The sequence below is a fragment of the Knufia obscura genome, assembly GCF_036327395.1.
Source record: "Knufia obscura strain CCFEE 5817 isolate CBS 148926 chromosome Unknown scaffold_11, whole genome shotgun sequence".
NCBI lineage: Eukaryota > Fungi > Ascomycota > Eurotiomycetes > Chaetothyriales > Trichomeriaceae > Knufia > Knufia obscura.
In genome coordinates this window covers 712,871-730,369 of record NW_027042697.1, presented here as the reverse complement: position 1 = coordinate 730,369, position 17,499 = coordinate 712,871, and the positions used below count along the sequence as shown (strand labels likewise).

The 17,499-nt window shown below is 51.3% G+C and overlaps 6 protein-coding genes across 6 annotated transcripts; 2 read left to right on the top strand and 4 right to left on the bottom strand.

Annotated features, from left to right (window-relative positions):
- Window positions 1-203: 203 nt before the first annotated feature.
- Window positions 204-2,675, top strand: PMZ80_008569 (uncharacterized protein; the record flags this gene model as incomplete). Its single annotated transcript, XM_064876969.1, has 1 exon — window positions 204-2,675. One exon carries the CDS (start codon window positions 204-206, stop codon window positions 2,673-2,675), a length of 2,472 nt encoding a protein of 823 aa, XP_064727356.1.
- A 624-nt stretch (window positions 2,676-3,299) lies between these two features.
- PMZ80_008568 (uncharacterized protein) lies at window positions 3,300-4,013 on the bottom strand (the record flags this gene model as incomplete). Its single annotated transcript, XM_064876968.1, has 1 exon — window positions 3,300-4,013. The coding sequence occupies one exon, from the start codon at window positions 4,011-4,013 to the stop codon at window positions 3,300-3,302; it is 714 nt and encodes a 237-aa protein (XP_064727355.1).
- Window positions 4,014-4,463: 450 nt separating this feature from the next.
- PMZ80_008567 (uncharacterized protein) lies at window positions 4,464-5,657 on the bottom strand (the record flags this gene model as incomplete). Its single annotated transcript, XM_064876967.1, has 1 exon — window positions 4,464-5,657. One exon carries the CDS (start codon window positions 5,655-5,657, stop codon window positions 4,464-4,466), a length of 1,194 nt encoding a protein of 397 aa, XP_064727354.1.
- Window positions 5,658-6,178: 521 nt separating this feature from the next.
- Window positions 6,179-8,692, top strand: DBP4 (ATP-dependent RNA helicase dbp4; the record flags this gene model as incomplete). Its single annotated transcript, XM_064876966.1, has 1 exon — window positions 6,179-8,692. One exon carries the CDS (start codon window positions 6,179-6,181, stop codon window positions 8,690-8,692), a length of 2,514 nt encoding a protein of 837 aa, XP_064727353.1.
- A 558-nt stretch (window positions 8,693-9,250) lies between these two features.
- PMZ80_008565 (uncharacterized protein) lies at window positions 9,251-11,044 on the bottom strand (the record flags this gene model as incomplete). Its single annotated transcript, XM_064876965.1, has 1 exon — window positions 9,251-11,044. One exon carries the CDS (start codon window positions 11,042-11,044, stop codon window positions 9,251-9,253), a length of 1,794 nt encoding a protein of 597 aa, XP_064727352.1.
- A 4,382-nt stretch (window positions 11,045-15,426) lies between these two features.
- Window positions 15,427-16,801, bottom strand: PMZ80_008564 (uncharacterized protein; the record flags this gene model as incomplete). Its single annotated transcript, XM_064876964.1, has 2 exons — window positions 15,427-16,463; window positions 16,513-16,801. 2 exons carry the CDS (start codon window positions 16,799-16,801, stop codon window positions 15,427-15,429), a joined length of 1,326 nt encoding a protein of 441 aa, XP_064727351.1.
- Between the last annotated feature and the right edge of the window lie 698 nt (window positions 16,802-17,499).

The following is a 17,499-nucleotide window of genomic DNA, read 5'->3' as shown; positions in this document are numbered from 1 at the left end:
AGCCTGTCAGTATTTTTGAAAACCACGATACATCAGCTCCACGTCACGGATGAACATTCTTCCGACAAGCACTCCTTCCTCCCCTTGACAAGCACTCCGAGTTAATATTTCAAGCTTATCGACTGTTCACTTCAGATCTGTACAAAATAGGATGAAAGCTTCATCCAGGCTCAATCACGCGTCGAAATGACTGTCGACCGACAATGTCATCGGCGCGTCTGTGCCAAAGGTGCTCCGTCATAGATTTCCACAATTCCTTCTTCAACGACTTCTGCAAATTCGCAAGATTTCTGCCCCTGGTCACAGAGTTAGAAGAGGATGACGATGTCTTCGTAGACGAGCGGAATGTTCTTGGGAGGCAACGAGAGGGTTTCCTCGAGGACCGTGATATTGACTATGAGCAAGAGCACATTTTACTTGAGGAGTTTCTTGATTCTATTCAGTATGAAGGCTCCAAAAATCGTCAAGCTGTCAGAGCATTTCTCGAGGAGCAACTATTCACGCCGCTGTATCGCAGCCCTTTCGCTCACCCACTGGGTACCGTCGCCGAGTTGAAAGAAAGAGCTTCACCGTGTGATCTATGCTCTCTTCTCCTGGACGACCGTTTGTGGCGAATCATTGGTCAGGATACCATGCAAAGCCATGGAACGTCAGACGACCCAGCTTTCACTCCTACAGTAGTGCGAGCATCACCAAAGCATTACAGCTGCTACCTTTTTCCCCTTTACCCAGCAGATAAGTTAATGTGGTACGACTACTTCACGACACCAAACGAACTATGTGTTCTTGTAGCACCTCATGGACATCTTCAGCCTCCAGATAGTACCGACAGCCTTTTTGCTGACTACAGGCGCGATCTCAGAACGATATGTCTGTTCGATTGTCCTAGGGGCATCTGGCGCACCTACGAACCCACCATAGACTGGAAGAAAGTTAGCGGTTGGCTCGAGGATGCATCGTCCGATAAGTTCTCAAACACACAGGTGATAACAGAGCTTGGAAAACCGAATTCGGAGACATTCATGTTGATGGATGTTGCCCGCTCGCGTATCGTGCACGTCAGATCTTTAGAGAATGTTTGCTACGCAGCATTGAGCTATGTCTGGGGTGCAGCACGCACTTCAGAGAAATGGTGTCGAGATATCCAGCAGGTACACGATCGCAATCAAGCAAAAGACTCCGTGCCCTGTGCGACGTCCGATCTGCCAACTACCATCCAGGATGTGCTTCATGCGTGTCAGCAGCTCGGTATACCATTCCTTTGGGTTGACTCGCTATGTATAGCCCAGAACCAGGGCGTCGAGAAGCAAAATGCCATTGCTGATATGGCGCATGTCTACATTGGATGCCACTTGTGCATTGTTGCTGCAGCTGACGGTGGTGTACATGATGCGCTTCCTGGCGTGAAAGACGCGCAGCGAGATCAATCTTGGCTAGGAATCAGTGGCATTACCATTGGCATATGCCCACCACCCTTACGACAGGCCGTTCACCAATCTAAATGGAACTCGCGGGGATGGGTGTTCCAGGAAGCAACCTTATCGGCCAGATGTCTCGTTATCACGAAGGACCAAGTATTCCTCCAATCAGGTTCATCAATCGGATGTGAAGCGGTTGATCTTGACATCGGTAATGACTACCACGACCCGCAGCAGGACTACAAAGAGGAGCCACTGACGGCCTTGAGTTTGTACGATCGTGACAAGGGGGACGACTCCGCCTTCTCGGTCTTCAAGGATATGGTACAGAATTACACCAGGCGGGAACTGTCGTTCCAAAGCGATACCCAAAACGCCTTCCAAGGACTTATGCTGGTATTGCGACGAAGATTCAACCTGGAAATACATCAGGCGCTGCCAGTCACCGCGTTCGCGCAATCGCTGCTTTGGGTGTGCGAGAGATCAAGAGCTTGGGGACAGCCCATCAAGCGACCAATGCGGCGGCTCAACGAGAAGGGACCACCATTTGCGCCGTCGTGGACATGGCTATCTAGGATCAGTGCGGTCACTTTCTTTGGCTTTCCGTCGGGCAGCCATGTCCTTCTCAATCCATGTTTCGATCATATGCCGATGGAACTGATTCACAGCAGCCACGAACTACCGGCAACAGGCTTCGAGCACGCCTTCGCCACAGAGGATGGCGTCCTCCCGGGTTGCGATCGAAGGCTTGTCTCGCCACTGCCGTTCTTCACCAGAATGCATCATGCAGATCATGTTCGGCTGGCCGGCTCGAACCTCACCCTCTCTCACTGGCTCAAAGACATGGGCCAGCGCAGGTATGTGCTTGACGACTATGACAGCAGCTACTTGACTGGTCAAGCATATATTTTGCCTATACTCTACGGTAAACCAATTGTGTATGCGCTTTCCGCAGAACAGGAAGCAGATGCTGCAGCTGGGAAGATGATCATCGCAGCACTGACTGTGGAAGTTTTTGAGTATCCTTTCATGGATATACAGTCATGGCCATTACCTCTGCCGAAGCAGCAGATCCCTGGTCCGGTTGTTCAGCAGGCACCCTTGAATAGGGTGCTCTCACCAGCGGAATCGAAAAGCAAGGTCTTCTTGGTCAGAAGAGTCGGGATCGCGCCGTACGGGTTGTTGCCCCTCGAAATGTGTTTGCCAGCTGAATACGGGCCGCCTGAGGACTGCCGTTCACATATCATACTCGGTTGATGGACGGTCTGACAACTCGCTGGCCACATAACGCCATCAAACCTCAATCTCTTTTCGCAAGCCACAGCTACATGCCATACCACCTTCTCCGGCCTTCCGTTCCTCCTCGTGAAAAGCTGCTGTTTCTGGTCAACTCGGGTTCTGAACGCCACTCTGTCACAGGGCATAGACTTACCTCCTGGGTCGGTAGAAGCTCAAGTACCACACGAATAGGCATATGCCCACGAAGAGGGTTACCAAGATAATGACTTGCGTGGCCGTATCGAGGCTCATGATGCGGCGATTGCGGCTGGAGCAGGTGTCAACATAATGCATAATACAGCAAATGTTTGACTCACTAAACTGTGGATTCCCTGAGTATCTCGTGCTGACGTGTGGATAGGTCAGAAAATGCTGTGAAGGTGCTCAGCAGGATACAATCTGGAGAAGGCAGGAAGGAAGCACAGTATCACGCGCTCTTTGGAACGATATGACAATCAATCTTGCCCGCAAAAGCCAGAAGGTTCGTGAAGCTAATGCTTTGTGGTGCTAACAGTGCCTGCAAGCATGCAACTCCTGACCAAGAGCTACGCCTGGCTGACAAGGACAAACAACATGACAACGACCAAGCAACTTGCTCAGTGCTCACTCTTTCCCAGACTGCGGCTCCCTCATCATACAGAACAAATCCACCCCCTCATCCGTCCCATCTTCAGCAACACACCTCATCTTCTTACCCACCTCAAACCCCAACTTCTCATAAATCCTCACATTCGGCTCCCACCTCGAACTCTCAAGATAACATCTCCTCCCCTCCTCATCCGCCCTCCTCATCACAACCTCAAACAACTTCCTCCCCACACCCCTCCCCTGCGCCTCAGGACTAACAACAACAATATTAACAAAGTAATACCCCATCTCATCCGTCCACAACTCCCTCTGACATTCCGCCTGCTCCCGTTTCCAAACCCAATACCTATCCCGCTTTAGCCCGCCCCACCCCTGATACCAGAGGACATTCACACCCTGCTCAATCCACAATCTGTAGTCGTTTATCCAGTCGCCCCAGGTTTGGGGTTTACTTGTCATGGCGGGTGTAGTCCACATGCTTACGCCGAGGAGTTTACCGGCTTCATCCTTGGCGACGTAGAAGAGCGCGTAGGAACTGCGCATGCCCCAGGTGCATTTTGATCGCAGAGAGGCGAAGTTTCGCGTTTTAGAGAAGGTGCCTTCCGGGTGGGTTGGGGTGGTCTTGTCGAAGACCCAGTTGTTGTAGGGATCTGAGTCGAAGGCGTCTTGGATGCATTGAACTGCGGCTGGGATGTCTGAACCTGTGATGGGGGTGATCGTGACGGACATTGTGCACGGAGATGGTTGGTCTAGGGTACTTTAACCGGCTGCGATGATACTCTGTGTCTGCCGGTCTCAGCACGTTTCGCCCTCGATTCAGAGCAGGGAAGTTCGTGGTGAGCCATGGATTGTGGTTTATACAAATACCAAGGACGGAATCTGATAAGAACATTGGCAGTGGAGGTTCGGTTGCAACTGCCTGATGTGGAAAGTGCTCGTGGTTTACGGTGAGGGGAAAAGACTAAGAGCGCATACAATGCACTGCGGAAGTAGCCGCAGGGTTGGCCTCTTTCTCCTTTCCATTTGTACTCTTTACCTGGCAAGATGCAACGTTCTCATAACGTACAACTTCGTTTGCCTTCAATCGGATATTGCGTTGACTTGCTAAGCTTCGTGCCTGAGTCTTTCAGGTGTCTATCTCAGGTTGTCTATGGACGCGCAACAGGTATCTAATCTACTTTACAGCTTTGACTCCCTCCTCAGAAGCGCTTCATAGTCGATCAATCCTTTCTTCTCACCATGTTGTATCCTCATCATGCCATCTTGCACAGTAGTGGCGAAAACTCTGCCAGCTTCTTTATCCCACATCCGGCTGTTATGCGTAACACGATCAGCACCACTGTTACTCGTCCACGATTCCTGAACAAATTCTTTCAGCCTTCCAGTTTTCTCATCGACCATCACCAGATCCGGTGCATAGCCGTGAAAGTTAACAGTATGTGATAAGCTCCCGACTTGTCCGAAACTCCTCTCAAATCCCAACGCTCTCTGCGCGAGGAACAAACTGTTCCGATCAGACGCATACAAATGCGCACAAGCATGCAGATTAATCACATCATCCGCACCATTCTTCCTGTGCTTCCCTCTCTCCTCCGCTGTCCTCCTTTCCTCCTCAGCATCAGTAACAAGCCGATACAGCATCAATAATCTCCACTTCCTCGCACTCTCGCCATTATCAGCCATCGCACCAGGACAAGCCTTAGCATTATACCCATCCATATTAACCTTCCTCATCTCCAACCCAGGAAACCCCTCCCCCCGTTTCTCCCACACATCAACACTCAGCTCAGAGCTCCACATCCCATCCATACCCTGTGCAGTCGGCCAATCCTCAAACCTCTGCTTTCGCCTCAACAAGTGGCCATACTCCCTCTCCAACCAATCACCCGGCACCTCCTGATGCTCAAAATCCCTCCGCTGCCCCTTCGCACCAGCCTTATGCTTCCCCCTCTCATCCCGCTTGAAACTCACCACAGCCATGAACGTGGGCGTCTTCCCATGATCAGCAGCGTCAGAATCCTGATACGCCTCCACAACTCTCAGCGCGTAGACACCCCCATCACGAACCCGACGCACACGGTACTCGAATGCGTAGCGTGTGTCGCCCAACAGCAGGAACCACCCCGTGATGCTATGCACGTGGAGACCGTATGCGACGGTATGTGCTGCTGCCCATGCTGCTTGAGCGAAAACGTGGCCGCCGTAGGTGCGGGTTGTGGGTGTGGGCGGGTAGGCGGCTGAGGTCGAGAGGAAAATGTCCGGCATCAAGTGGTGGCGGTCTAGGTGCATGAGTTTGCGGAAGGTGATTGCTTTGGCGCGTTTGGACCAGTCGGAGTCTGGGAGGACTTTGGGGGGTGGTTTGTGTGGGGGCATGTTGGGTGGTTGAGCAGTATTCGGTGGTTGTGCGATTTGCTTAAGTCAAAAGCCGAAGGACTGCCTCTACAGCTTTAGGAGATACCGACCCAATGTATTGCCGCATTCGCCAGCGCCAAGAGGTTGTGATAGGTTGTGGTTGCGTGGAATATTGGCCTGCAGATTCTGATACTAGTGCAACCGGTTACACATAGGTGAGTAGAGGCAAGAAAGCTCACGGACGTCAACTAGCAATATCTGTTGTTCAACGTACGTCCTACAGCTGGAATCATCGCAGCTTAATGGTCGGCAGGATGTCCCTTGAACGTACCTCGGCTAAGTACTTCTCTGGCAATTTCCGGACATGTAGGCGGGTCGCTTAACCTTCCATTTCGTGCTTGAAGGCGGCTCCTAAGACTCACCGACACCCTTGCCTCGTTGCCTCACGAATCACGTGGTGATAGTGACCGATAAGCTTGCCTTCCACTAAAAGTTTTGGCAAGATTGGTGGCATTGTCGCATTCGTGTTCATAGCGACGACTATGGCGCACAAGCCACAACGGGGACCATCGCGGCCTCAACAGCGACCCCAAAATAATGCGCGGTCTTTGAAGCGGAAACGAGAGGTCGAAAACGTCGACGACCTCATCCAGAAAGTGAACGACCTCGAAGCCAAACCAGCGACACCACCGCAAGACTTCACTGAGCTTCCCCTCTCACAAGCGACGCAATCTGGACTCGAGGCTTCTCACTTCAAGAAGTTGACCACCATCCAATCAAGTGCAATTCCTGCCGCGCTGAAAGGTCGGGACATCCTGGGCGCAGCTAAAACCGGCAGCGGCAAGACACTCTCTTTCCTGGTTCCAGTCCTCGAGAACTTGTACCGCAGAAGATGGACCGAATTCGATGGGCTAGGCGCCCTCATTCTTTCACCGACTCGTGAGCTGGCGATTCAGATCTTCGAGGTCCTGCGCAAAGTCGGGCGCAATCATGCGTTCTCTGCGGGGTTAGTAATTGGCGGTAAGAGCCTGCAGGAAGAGAGGGAAAGGCTGGGAAGGATGAATATACTCGTAGCCACACCAGGCCGTATGCTGCAGCACATGGACCAGACGGCAGATTTCGACATTGGGAATCTGCAAATGCTCGTGTTGGACGAGGCGGACAGGATCATGGATATGGGTTTCCAGGCTGCGGTAGACGCGATAGTCGAGCACTTGCCTAAAGAGCGGCAGACATTGCTATTTTCCGCAACCCAGACAAAGAAGATAAATGATCTTGTGAGATTGAGCCTTCACGAGCCAGAGTTCGTGTCTGTCCACGAGTCAGCGAACTCAGCGACACCTTCGAAACTGCAGCAAAACTACATCGTCACGCCTCTTCCCGAAAAACTCGACGTCCTATGGTCCTTCATCCGCGCGAATGTGAAGAAGAAGATTCTGGTGTTCCTGAGCAGTGGAAAGCAGGTGCGCTTTGTGTACGAATCGTTTAGACACCTACAGCCTGGTATACCACTGCTTCATCTGCACGGAAACCAGAAACAGACTGCGAGACTAGATATCACAACCAAATTTTCAAGAGCGCAGCATGCTTGTCTCTTCGCGACTGACGTTGCGGCGCGAGGTCTGGACTTTCCATCAGTAGACTGGGTGGTCCAAGTAGATGCGCCGGAAAATGCAGACACTTACATCCATCGTGTTGGGCGGACAGCTCGATTCGAACGAGAAGGACATTCAGTCATCTTTCTTGATCCCTCGGAAGAAGAAGGCATGCTGGGTGCATTAGAACGGAAACGTGTAATTTTGGAACGAATCAATGTTCGGCAGAAGAAGATGCAGGAAACTCTACGCACTCAGATGCAGAATATGTGTTTCAAGGATCCGGAGCTGAAGTATTTGGGCCAGAAGGCGTTTGTGAATTATGTTAGGAGTGTATATGTTCAGCCAGATAAGGATACGTTCAAGCTGAAGGAGTTGGATCTGGAAGGGTTCGCGAATAGTCTAGGACTACCTGGTGCGCCGCGCGTCAAGTTCTTGAAGGGTGATGATACAAAGACGCGGAAGAATATGCCTAGGGCGCTTGCTGCTGCACTGGGTGATGGCAGTGAAGTCGATGACGAGGATGAGGAAGGCGAGGCGAAGGCCAATGAGAAAGAGAAGCCGGCCGTGAGAACTAAATACGATCGAATGTTCGAAAGAAGAAATCAAGATGTACTCGCAGACCATTACCACAAGCTTATTCAAGACGAAGACGAGCAACCTACTGTGAATGGCAAGCACGCAGAAACAGCGGATGCAGACGAGGATAACGACTTCCTTGCCGTGAAGCGCCGTTTCCAAGCAGGTGATGAAGGACTCGATCAGGAAGCTGCATCATCGGACGACTCAGACGTACCTTCCGATGACGAAAGCGACGACGAAAAGCCAGCACTAGAAGATATCGGCATTAATCCTGCCTCAAAATCGATCGCGACGAAGAAGATTCAGCTCTCGAATAATCCTGACGAGGCAGCTCTAATAGTCGACTCGAAACGGCGCGAGAAGTTACTGAAGTCGAAGAAAGCACTCCTCAAGTACAAAGGTCATGGCTCACATCTCGTGTTCAGTGACGATGAGGGCGAAGCAAAGGAGAAGGTCTACTACCAGGACGAGAAGGAGTTTGCGAAGAAGGGTGCTGCCGATGCGCAGAAAGAGGAGTTCTTGGCGAGCGAGAAGGCTCGGAAGGAGAGGACAGATGTTGTCGATAAGGCTGTTGCGAAAGAGAAGAGGAGGGAGAAGAAAGAGAAGAGGAAAGAAAGGGAGCGCAGAGCGGCTGGGGAGGATGTGGAAGTGGAAGCTGACGAGGATGAAGATGCTGGTGTGCAGCTGGCGCCGTATGATGAGGATGTGGACATTGAAGAGGACAGGCCGAAGAAGAGAAAGAAGAAGTGGTTCGAGCAAGATGACGATGATGGTGACATTGATACAAGCAATGCGAAGACCAAGAAGCGTGGTAAGATTGACCAGCCCCAAACGCTCGAAGATCTGGAAGCAATGGCTTCTGGTCTACTTGCTAGATAGCAGCGACGCTTCGAAAGCAGCTCTTGTGAAAGTAATATACCTCTATACCCAACGCCGAGCTATAAGCCGCTATCGCAAATGTCGTAGCCTTCATTCACTCATACATCAATTGAAATTTTCGTCATGGTAAAGTGCCATTTCGTCCGTCGAGACATGCGTTGGGCTCATTCGCTGCTACACTCCTATTGTCAAGGAGGATGTCTAGTAGGGAATGCCATTCACAACAGCTTCGACATTGACTGTCGTCGTGCATCTGCTGGTATTACTACATAATGTCCTGATGGAGGCCTGCGTCTGTTTGATAGCTTAGATAAGCTCAATGCACAGTCACTTCATCTGCGACTGTGGCAAGCAGAGAAAGTGTGCTTGGAATAGCACCACTGTTGCTGCCTGGGGTCCGATCTGTTGAGCGTGCACGACGTGTATGCCCGTTCAGTTGAGCTCATACGGTGAGCCAGCAGTCGACGTGCGCCAGCTGCAAGAGCGGCTATTGCAGAACATTGATTTGAACATTTCGGAGAAAGCTATGAGCTGCTTCTTCCTTGGTGCGTGCTGTGTTTAGATGGAGAACATCGTATCCATCGGAGGATTGTAGGGATATGATAGCATATCTGGACACGTGGGCCCAGCTGAATCTGTGGAAAGCTGAGAAAAGCTAATGCCGTCTTCTGAGCTGATGTACTCATACGGTAACATGCCGCTCGAGTGTGTCAACTCCATGTTAGAGGCATCATGGGATTCCATGCCATGCGACCATCTATCGCTGTTGTCCGAAGACGGGCCAAACTCAATGGAGTTCAGGTCCTGGAGAGCGTCCTCTTTCGTAGGCAATATCATGCTGAGCGATCGCAATTCGATTGCGAGCTCTTTGAGACCTTGCTGGTCGGCCTGACGGACCAGTTCTTGGATCTCCTGCGGATAATGCCAGGTCTGACGTCGTAGGCCCTGCAAGAAGTACCTTGCGATCTCCTCTTGGTTGTGCTGTATACTGGTCGCAACAAGCCTGGAATAAGGAGCTGCGATCAGGGTTTTGTCCACCATGTGCCTGACAATCGATAGGCTACCAGCTTCAACGGCTGTGTGCGCTGTCGAGCGCCAGTGGGATTCTGAGAAGAGGAAATAACCGAGCCTCCATTTCTCCACGATATGTTTGAAGGTAGACAAGCTGTCTGAGGTGGCGGCAAGGGAAAGTAAATCACCATAGTTTCTGCCTCGCATTTGATGGTCGTGCAGGACCATGAAGCATAGCTCATCATCAAGGACGACAATAGTATCGAGAGGCTGCAAGCCCAGACTATTTGTAAGCGGTGTCTCAAGTAGACCTTGTCCTTGTTCGAGGTTTGCCATGTCGCTCAATGACTTCGCGTCGCCGGCAAGGACAAGCAGATCCACGAACGTCCTTCCGAACATATCGATATCTGTTGGAGACTTTTCCCAAAGCTCGAACGCTATGCCTTTCTCGCCGTTGCAGTAAGCGATGTGAGCGGCAGGAAAGATCCGTGTAAACGTCGTAGCAGCGCTGGCGTCTTCTGATGACCGTGGCCCGTCAGAGAAATATGAGTTGAGCAAATTTGCCTGTAGAAACGTTTCAATGCTACGTTGAGCGGCTTCATAATCTTCCTTCGAAGTCGTGGCAGGTGCGAGCCCGTGGTGGAGGTGGAGATGACTTTGCTTGTGCGATCTGTCGTTATCGGTAAGAACGTTCGCTGTGCATAGCAGACTCATGTAGTCCCGGTTGAGCAGGAGCGAATGTGACTGACACGATGAGGTCGGTCGATTCTTCCTACCGGCGTGGGAGAAGGTAACGCCAGACCGTCTGCATTGCCGCTGGCGGTTGAGGTGCTGAAACATACTAAGCTGCCAGTAGTGGGCTTGTTGCTCAGAGCCGTTGAGTTGTTGGAAAAGGGAAACGGCGATGGAGTTGGCGCAATGATATAGTTGACGCATGGCCGTGTCAAGGACATCCATGCTGCGTATTGTATTCCTAAGAGCGGCCGAAGGTCCCATCCTCGCAACACAATCATCGAGCTTCAGCACAAATTCCAATGCCAATACCTGGACAGCAATGATAGTGGCCATTTCGTTGAACACCCTACAAGCCTCATAAGTATGCCATACTGCTCTAGACGTCGGTGGGACCGAATATGATGCATTACTGATTCCGTGACCATCTGCTAGCGAATTAGCTAGCTGGATGCTATCGGGTGACATGGAAAGCCTCGGAAGCATTGGTAGTGAGGAGTTGTTGCTCGTCGTTGCCGTCATGGGTATCGATGCTTCGTGGCGGGCGACACGCTGAAGTGGAGGAGAAGAGACTGTAGTGCTGGCAGTATCATTCGACGTGGCCTCCATCGCCGAAGGTGTCCCTGTTGGCGAGACCGGATACAGCTTGGGAGATTGCGAGCAGTCGGCTGTCATTTCAACTAAGGACGAAGTGACTTGAGGTAGTGCTCTCTCTGGAGGGCCACATGGTCGGCCCAACCTCTGACATCTACGGCACTTCTGTCTTCTCCCGGCCCAGTCTCTGTCCTTCGGCCTGCATGCCTTGTGGTCTTTGCGACAAGATGAGCAATTGAGGTGACATCTTTGGCGAGGCGTTTGCTGTTGACCATCCGGTCCAGGAGAATGATCCAAGGCTGACTCCATGTCCATTGGTTGTATGTCTCAAGGCACCTGGTAGTTTGCTCTAATCTGGCAGGTCGGGAAGCCCGTCATATGTGAAAGGAAGAAAGGTAATTTCGTAGAGGGAGGTCTCTCTACCATGACAGACCTGGCGGGACTGGGTCCCTTCGACCACAAGGCAATTGCCAGTCCGCTGCAGCAGTCTCGCGCCATGTTTGCTCATGTCCACCTTCGAGGGAAGTATCCTCGATGTGCCAGGATATGGCAACAGAAAAGGGCAGCTAACCAATTGCGACTTGTACGGCGGTCTCGAGTCTGCCGAGGCGTCTTCGAGATTGGTGAAAGTGGCAGAGGGATGAGGCGTGATACAGCTGTGACAAAGCCTGAAAAGGACTAGTGCCATGCGGCTGAACCTCGGATCTCATAGAGTCGGTTGCGCGTCTCATAGGATCGCGACACGGTCGGGAATTCCTCCTATGCCAGCATGCACGTCGTGAGGCACATCATAGCTTGCCGGGTACCAGGCGACTACATTGTGCGACAACTGGCGATCAATTTCTCAACCCAATATTGTAACTCTACACCGTGAATGGTCTTGCTTGCATGCCCTGGCAGCAACTGTAGACCTCACCTGATGCATGGCACAGATCGCGAGCAGGATAACTGGGACACAACCTACACGTAACCGACTGTGCCACGTGTGTGTCGTCTCGCGTCCGGTTGATCGCGACCATCCGTGGTCCCCGACATAACATGTCTTGACTCAGTTTGAAAGTGACCCATGCTGACGATCCGACAGAAGAGCTCTCGTGATGATAGGCGGAGCTTGCGCTTAGTGTACCGATCCCATAGAGTCTGCCTTTCAAACAAAAAGTAGGCGAATTGTGGCTCTTGTGCGCGATGGTATTGTTATAAGTACGTTATACAATGAGCGACTGGGAAGCATTCCCACCCAGAATCGCACGCTGAGCATAGTCTGTTCCTTTGGCAAGCACAACTGCTTCTCCCCTTCTGTTGACAGAACAACGAATCCAGATGATCCGCCAACATTCATGGGCAGCTGTCACCATACGTTACCACAAGCCAGCGAACACCAAAATCGACCAACCGCGAATGCCGTGGATCGCTGTTTCGGGGATATTGTCGACCGCACCAACCTGCAAAATGACACAAATGGACGCGAGACCGCCGCAAGGCTGGTTAACCAGTGCGCAGACTCTGACAGACCATCAAGAAGCGCCCCTCCAGGGCTGCACTCATGCGTGCGATGCTGTCGAATGGCGGCAATGGATGAACCAGGCAACAAAGCGAGCAACGAATTTGTCGGCTGTCGTGAGGCGCTGGACTCAGCTATCAGACGATGCCCGGAAGCCAAGTATGCGCAAATGGCTGCCGCAATTTCCTTCGTGTTGACCAGTTTCCAACCCATGCAAGGTCCAGAGATAAGCGCAGCAACTGAACTTTTTGTCCACGGCTCCAGGAACAGTGACTTCGAGAATGGAACTCACATGCGCGCGCCTTGGGACGGATGGCTTGGAATATGTGAAGGATTCTTGTCAGAAGATTCGGAAGGAATTGTGCGCTTCAGTGTTTTCAGCATGTCGTGCTTCTTGAAAGGGTTTCGGATCTCGGGCATTGATACAAGTCACAAAGCGATCGCAACAGCCTGCTTGATACAGATAGACTTGGACGAGGGTTCGCAATACGACAGGCGGAAAGTGGGCACTCCACCAGGTAAGGACGGCGCAAGCACCGCTTTCTCCTCGTATGCTGCCAAATTCTGGCGAGAGCATTGCCGAATCGCGAGGAAATCGAGCTTGATGTTAGGTCCATGGGCTTTGTTCGCTTGGAAAAGCAAGGATTCCAACAAGGCCACATCGGGTGATTCGGATCTCCGAAGCCACAGAGATGGATTGCGCCGGTTAGAAATCATTGAGATTGACGATGGTTGGGACGAGGTTCGATATCGATAGTAAACGAGTCAAACTAGTTGTTACGACTATAGATGTGCAATGTCAGTATCGCTTAGAAGGCTTCGTGACCTTTGCCCTCGATAAGGATCCACTCACGGACCTGGGTCTTGCTTTTGAAGGCGCTTACACCAATCGCCTTCACCGCTAGGATCACAATCGGTCGTAGCCCCACAACAAGCTCGAACGAGGAACCAGAGCTAGGAAGTGCAACTCAGCCAATTCGAGTATCAATACTGCCTTGTAGAGTCGTGAGTCTGAGCACTGCGACCCGCAAGGGTCTTGTGCAATTCCAGGTACTGTGTGGGTAACTTGTCCACGAACAGCTGCGAAAAATGCCCAGAACACAATAACATGCGTCATGAAAACACCATGGCCGCTCTTTGGATCTGGATCGGGTGCTTTAAGCCTATATTGACAGTGAAGCAGGTCCGGCATAGAGAACAGCTTGGTGCTCTCGAGTAATGCGCATAAGAACACGAAGCTGTTACCGGTTCGTATTTCACCGCGCCTGCGAACAAAGGAAGGGATGAGGCATGCTTTCTGCGGCTAGATGAAATCTGGGGCGCAATGTAACTGCAGACGAGCACCTGTCAGAGTGACGGTCATAAGTTGTGGAAGAAACATTGACCCTCAATTAATTGCTGTTAATGTCGCGAAGAATTGGTTCAGACCAGGGGGGTTGCTGTCGCGTGAATCGGCTTTGCTGGATGAGTCGCGACTGCAAGCGACATTAGACGCCGTAATATGGTGCGGTAACGGCGCGATCGAAATCATGAGATCGGATGGGCTCGACATACCACTTACTCGCCAGCTGTCCACCATGTATATGCTCGCCGTCCCGTATGTTCTTTGTGATTCTCATGCTGGACAACCTAGTCATAGACCAAAATCTGCACTTTGAGCTCCGAACCATTGCCCAGCATCTATTCATGGCTGCCTTCCAGCAGGCGCAAGTACAAGAAACACACCACGGTTCATCTTGCATATGTATCCATGTACAAGAAACACGGACGTTGGGTAGGTCACATAGCCACCACTTTACTGCTTCACTGACAGTTTTCAGACATCTTTCAGCGCAAGAGCTCTTCCGTATCTGTCCAATGTCGATCCTGTACAAAATGTCGTTCTCCCAACCCTGTCGCAGGAGCCTTGCAGTCGAGTGCTACTAGCTCTAATTTCTGGAGGCCTGCTGATGCCGTCGGGGATCTGCAAGGAATCGGATCTCAATTTGACTGAAGTTCAGGAAGGTAAGTGATATCGAAGTACTTCCAGGAAACGCATCTAACAGATGCAAGTCACGTAGCGTAGCAATACGCTGGTCACAGGCTGCCGTACTTACACCGTGTTTTGTGCATGCTGTGTAGGTCAGAGGAGGTTGGGCAAGTGTACGCGCTGGCTATGGGGTGGTGCGCAATTCACACGTGACCTGCATCGCCGGTAGCCTCGCTCCGGCGCGCTGGTTCACACCATCTGCGCACAATCCGAGGTTCCTATGTTAGCCGTCCGCGAGTTGAAAGGGATCGTGAGCTGCAATCTCCCTGCGGATGCTTAATGTAAGATCTGCGAACATTTCATTCTATCTTAGACTTACAGATAGACTTTTACCCAGCCGATTCACGATAATAACGATGCTCTTAGTACGGGTGAATAGTGCTTCCGTACTACTGTATCATAGTTATACTTACATAGCCGACACGGAGCTCATTATGAAATCGCACCTATCGATAAACAAGTGTGAGCCATCAATAAAATGGTTCGACTGAGCTGCTGGAAATGGAGAAAGTATCCTCAGAAGACTTGAACTGACGATACAGGAAGTGCTCAGCCCTCTTGAGCAGACGGGCACCGCTTTAGTGTTCCGGCTCAGGCTGGCATTCCTTAGCAGCCCTGGGCCCACACCTGCTTGGAAGTCTGACAGACATAGCAGTAGCATCAGGTTCCCTACCAAGCAACAAGCAGAAATCTTCGTGGCGATGCCCGCCACTGTGTACTACCAAGAGCGCAACACGGTGCTGAAGCACTGCATCCTTCAAGCAAATCACATGGTCGAAGGCCAGATTCGAGCTTGGCAGTCGAGAGGGCGGTACATCAGACTCTTAGCGGAAGACAATATAAGCTTAATAGAGCAGAGTGCTTAATTCAATTCTCGTCTGCAGGAACATTCACACTTTCCCAGTTTCTCCCTGTCCCACCAGTATTAGCAGCCTGGAGATCCTTCTCCATGACAAACATCTTTTGCAGGCCACAAAATCCTCCAGAAGTAGCTTGTCTATGCACGTCGATGAATCGACCGGCATTCTGAGAAGTGTTGTGTGACGAAGGTTGCCACACTAGCTGATTTACCATGTCTCCAGCTTCATGTAACCGCCTCTCACCGTGGCGAGGATAGGCTACTTTGCTGACAATATACTGCGCATACTGGAATATCCTCTCGAAGCGTCGGAAGAAGGGCAACCATTGCCATGTCGTCTTCGAATAAGCAACTCGGATGTAAGGGTTGAGGAAGACACCTGTTCCATGTGCAATATCAGGCAAGCCACATCGTTCCTCAATATCCGCAAAGATGAGACAGCATTCTGAAGCTTCCCAGAACGGCTCCTCTGAGCTTCGAAACTGGAGCAACGAGTAATCGGGCGTGTTCGTGAAAGGTGAGCTTGCATCTCGTGTCTGGAATAGAGCCGCATCGAATGCGGCCATACCGCCCCAGCAACTTCGCACCGGTACCGCGTCTGTTTGACCCAACACAGCCTTTCGGCTCACGCCATGGCCGACTGGTGCAAACCACGGGTAGACCATGAGGCCTGAGCCGTACCCTTCAGCATCTCGCACAAAAAAGGTATCGTACATCTGGACGCCGTGCACGAAATCGATTCCGCAAGCGGCGCGATAACGTGCTTTACCGTCATGATAATTCGTTGAAAAGAGAAGTTGTGCGGCTTCCACAGGATCGAAGTACACGTCATTGAGAAAGAGCGTTTTGTCGAGCTTGGTCTTCGCGGCGCTCACGAATCCTTCAGTCGAGTTCGTGACATACTGTGAGTCGAGAGGTCGCAAGAGTCTATTGCGGATCTCGGCCAGATAGGTGATTCTGCGGACCCTTTCCTCGCCATTAGGTAGACGTGTAGTTGGGAAGGACGATAGTGGCAGGTGATCACCAGTCACGACAGAAGAATTGCCTAGGCAAATCAGCGGACACAACAACTAATGGCTGGGCTTCTTGCTTACATTTCATTGACAGCTGGAGTTCTCGCAGGGCTGCACTCGTAGCTTCACCACTGTCGTTGTCGTAGATGCTCACGAAAGTATTGTCTTCTCCAAGCAGGTCTATCAACGACAACAGAGATGTGCCCCACTGGCCACGGATAAGACCCTCATCAATGATATTCGCTGCGATGAAGACTTTCTCCTTGGCAATGTTGCCTCTACCAGGACGAGAAGACGAGTGTGCCCTGGTGGTAAGCTCCTTGTAGTGTTGCGGTGGATTCTGGCACGAGGGTCGAAAGACGCCATTCATGACCGATGTAAAGACGAGGGTGAAGGCGGCAAACAAGAAAATGTTGCGAAGCCGGCACAGTGTACGTGACCTAGCTGCTGAAGCTGTTCGCCGCTGGAAAGCACGAGCTTGAGCTCGATATGAAGGGAAAGAGCAAAAGGTAATGTCCTCGGACAGTAATCCGAAAGTGCTATTGATTGCATCTGGCTCTGTAGAATCGAGTAGTAGATCGCTTTTCGATGACCTGTCCATGTCGAGGGTACTCATTAGACTGGATCACTGTGCTGTTGAGCTCGCAGCTTGTATCCATCACAGTCGTGGCTGCGGCGCACATCTTGCTTCACCTTTAATACCTGTTGCTTGCCATTTGTTTGTTCCTTTGCAACACTTTCACCCCCAACATGGTGTAACCGTGTTCGAAACGGGTGTCATATCAGGAGATCTGTATGGTCCTACTCCCTCGGGTGATAGAGTCTTTGCCCAACCTTCATTATCATCCAGTTTGGGCAAAGACTTATTGACCAGAGGGAGTACATTTCCAACACAGCCACGGACTGACGTACGCAATAACATACGTATACTCACAAGATTGATACTAACGCCATCCTGCGGTGATAGGCTGTAATAGAGTTAGTGGCAGAGACACATCATTCATAGTCATGACCCTATGATGAAGAGAGTATGGTGAATCAAGATAGACATCGCCCATGAAGAACGTC